The sequence below is a fragment of the Chiloscyllium plagiosum genome, unplaced genomic scaffold, assembly GCF_004010195.1.
Source record: "Chiloscyllium plagiosum isolate BGI_BamShark_2017 unplaced genomic scaffold, ASM401019v2 scaf_7695, whole genome shotgun sequence".
Lineage (NCBI taxonomy): Eukaryota > Metazoa > Chordata > Chondrichthyes > Orectolobiformes > Hemiscylliidae > Chiloscyllium > Chiloscyllium plagiosum.
Window position 1 is genome coordinate 1 of NW_025200778.1, and position 2169 is coordinate 2169.

A 2169-nucleotide genomic window follows, 5' to 3' on the forward strand; every position below is an offset into this window, starting at 1 on the left:
AATGCAGACAAGATCTCATGTTTGACAGATATTGAATACAGATTGACATTTCACAACAATAAATTTAAGGGCCGTATCACTTCTAAACATCAATCGTTTTGTCCTGAAATCCATTCAATTCACACAACATGGTTGAATATACAATTATATTCCAGAAGCATGATGGAAATGTAAATTACACCTGATAACGTGAATGGATTTCAATGAAAGTAACCATAATTGTGCAGTCAATTTACAACCAATATACATTTCAATGAAATTGTTACGGGCTGCATGGTGGCTCAGTCATTATCTCAGCTACCTCCGTACCAGGCTTCAGGCTTCTGGGTGGGATGCTTTTTGAAGGGTCAGTGCAGACTCGATGGACCGAAGGGCCATCTGCACTATTGATACTGAAAACTGCTGTATGAATGAAAAGCTGAACTTTGCCAAATGCATCTTTGAATGTTACTTTCTCATTTTAGATATTTTCTAATAAAGTTGCCCAGAGATGTTATTAACTCTGGGCAACTTTAACTCTGAATCCCTTGCTCACAGTAGGGACATTACCACTGCGCCATAACAGCCCCAGTTTCTTTAGTGTGTAATGAATAATACTAATTTTATTTCCCATTTAGTTTAATGAACCCAAATATAATATTGGAGGAAATTCAAGGTTGAAGAAATTTAAGGATGTGAATGCAAGTGGAACAAATATAATGGAAGATTTGTGAGAAGATTTGTAGCTCGGGTGCTTGTTGCTGTGGTTCTGTTCGCTGAGCTGGAAGTTTTTGTTGCAAACGTTTCGTCCCCTGTCTAGGTGACATCCTCAGTGCTTGGGAGCCTCCTGTGAAGCGCTTCTGTGGTGTTTCCTCCGACATTTATAGTGGCCTGTCCCTGCCGCTTCCGGTTGTCAGTTTCAGCTGTCCGCTGTAGTGGCCGGTATATTGGGTCCAGGTCGATGTGTTTGTTGATAGCAAACTCCATCAACGGAGGAAACACCACAGAAGCGCTTCACAGGAGGCTCCCAAGCACTGAGGATGTCACCTAGACAGGGGATGAAACGTTTGCAACAAAAACTTCCAGCTCGGCGAACAGAACCACAGCAATAATGGAAGATACTTCACGGAGATACAAAGCAGGCAAATTTGTAAAAGTAAACTTAACTTTTGTTCTTAAATTAAATCAATGCTTGAAACATACCCTTCTCATGATGGAGATGGAATCTGTAGATAAGAATCTTGGATATCGTACTTCATCATTTACAATGCTATCAAACACTTCCTCTTCATCATCCCCAGGAAATGGCGACTGACAAGAAACAATAAGAATCAATATTTTTAAGTTTACCATGAATAACACAACAGTCACTCCATTTTTTCATGCTCACCTCACCAACCAACATTTCATAGATAAGGACACCAAGTCCCCACCAATCCACTGCCCTTGTGTATGAGGTTTCTGTTAGTACTTCTGGAGCAAGAAATTCAGGGGTGCCGCAGAATGTGCTTGTTCGGTCTCCAAAACCCATACCTGGAAAAAATATTTGCAAATAAGCCCATTTTTCTTGTGTATTTAAATAATAAATTCAAAATAGTACAACCTTTAATACCATTGTGACAAAATAAGTAATGTGGGAAGTAGATTCATTCAAATTCACAGCCAGACAGCTTCCAATACATGTAGAAGGCATCTTACTGTTGGTCAATAGCAATAATTATGCTGAAATTCAGAGTTATAGGACAATATGTGCACAAACAATTACAATTTTCCAGTGAGCATCGAGAATTTCAACACTTACCCTCTTTACAAAGACCAAAGTCGGCAATCTTGACATAGCCATCACTATCCAACAACAGGTTGTCGAGCTTTAAATCTCTGGAAGAGAAGAGAATCATAATCAACTCATGGACATCTGCAAACTGAATGGAGACAAATGACTCGAATGCATTTCTAGTCATCACCATCAAGGCTATACGGGCGGGCGGGCGGGCGGGCGGGCGGGCAGGCAGGCAGGCAGACAGAGAGAGACAGACAGAGAGATTAGATTACTTTACAGTGTGGAAACAGGCCCTTCGGCCCAACAAGTCCACACCGACCCGCCGAAGCGCAAACCACCCATATCCCTACATTTACCCCTCACCTAACACTACGGACAATTTAGCATGGCCAATTCACCTGACCTGCACA

At 41.3% G+C, this 2169-nt stretch overlaps 1 protein-coding gene across 1 annotated transcript; it reads right to left on the reverse strand.

Annotated features, from left to right (window-relative positions):
* Positions 1-1126: 1126 nt before the first annotated feature.
* LOC122546098 (serine/threonine-protein kinase N2-like) lies at positions 1127-1857 on the reverse strand (the record flags this gene model as incomplete). The annotated part of the gene is made up of 3 exons (XM_043684929.1): positions 1127-1290; positions 1370-1512; positions 1781-1857. Coding segments are annotated over 3 exons (346 nt in total), but the record flags the coding sequence as incomplete, so codon positions are not given.
* Positions 1858-2169: the final 312 nt, after the last annotated feature.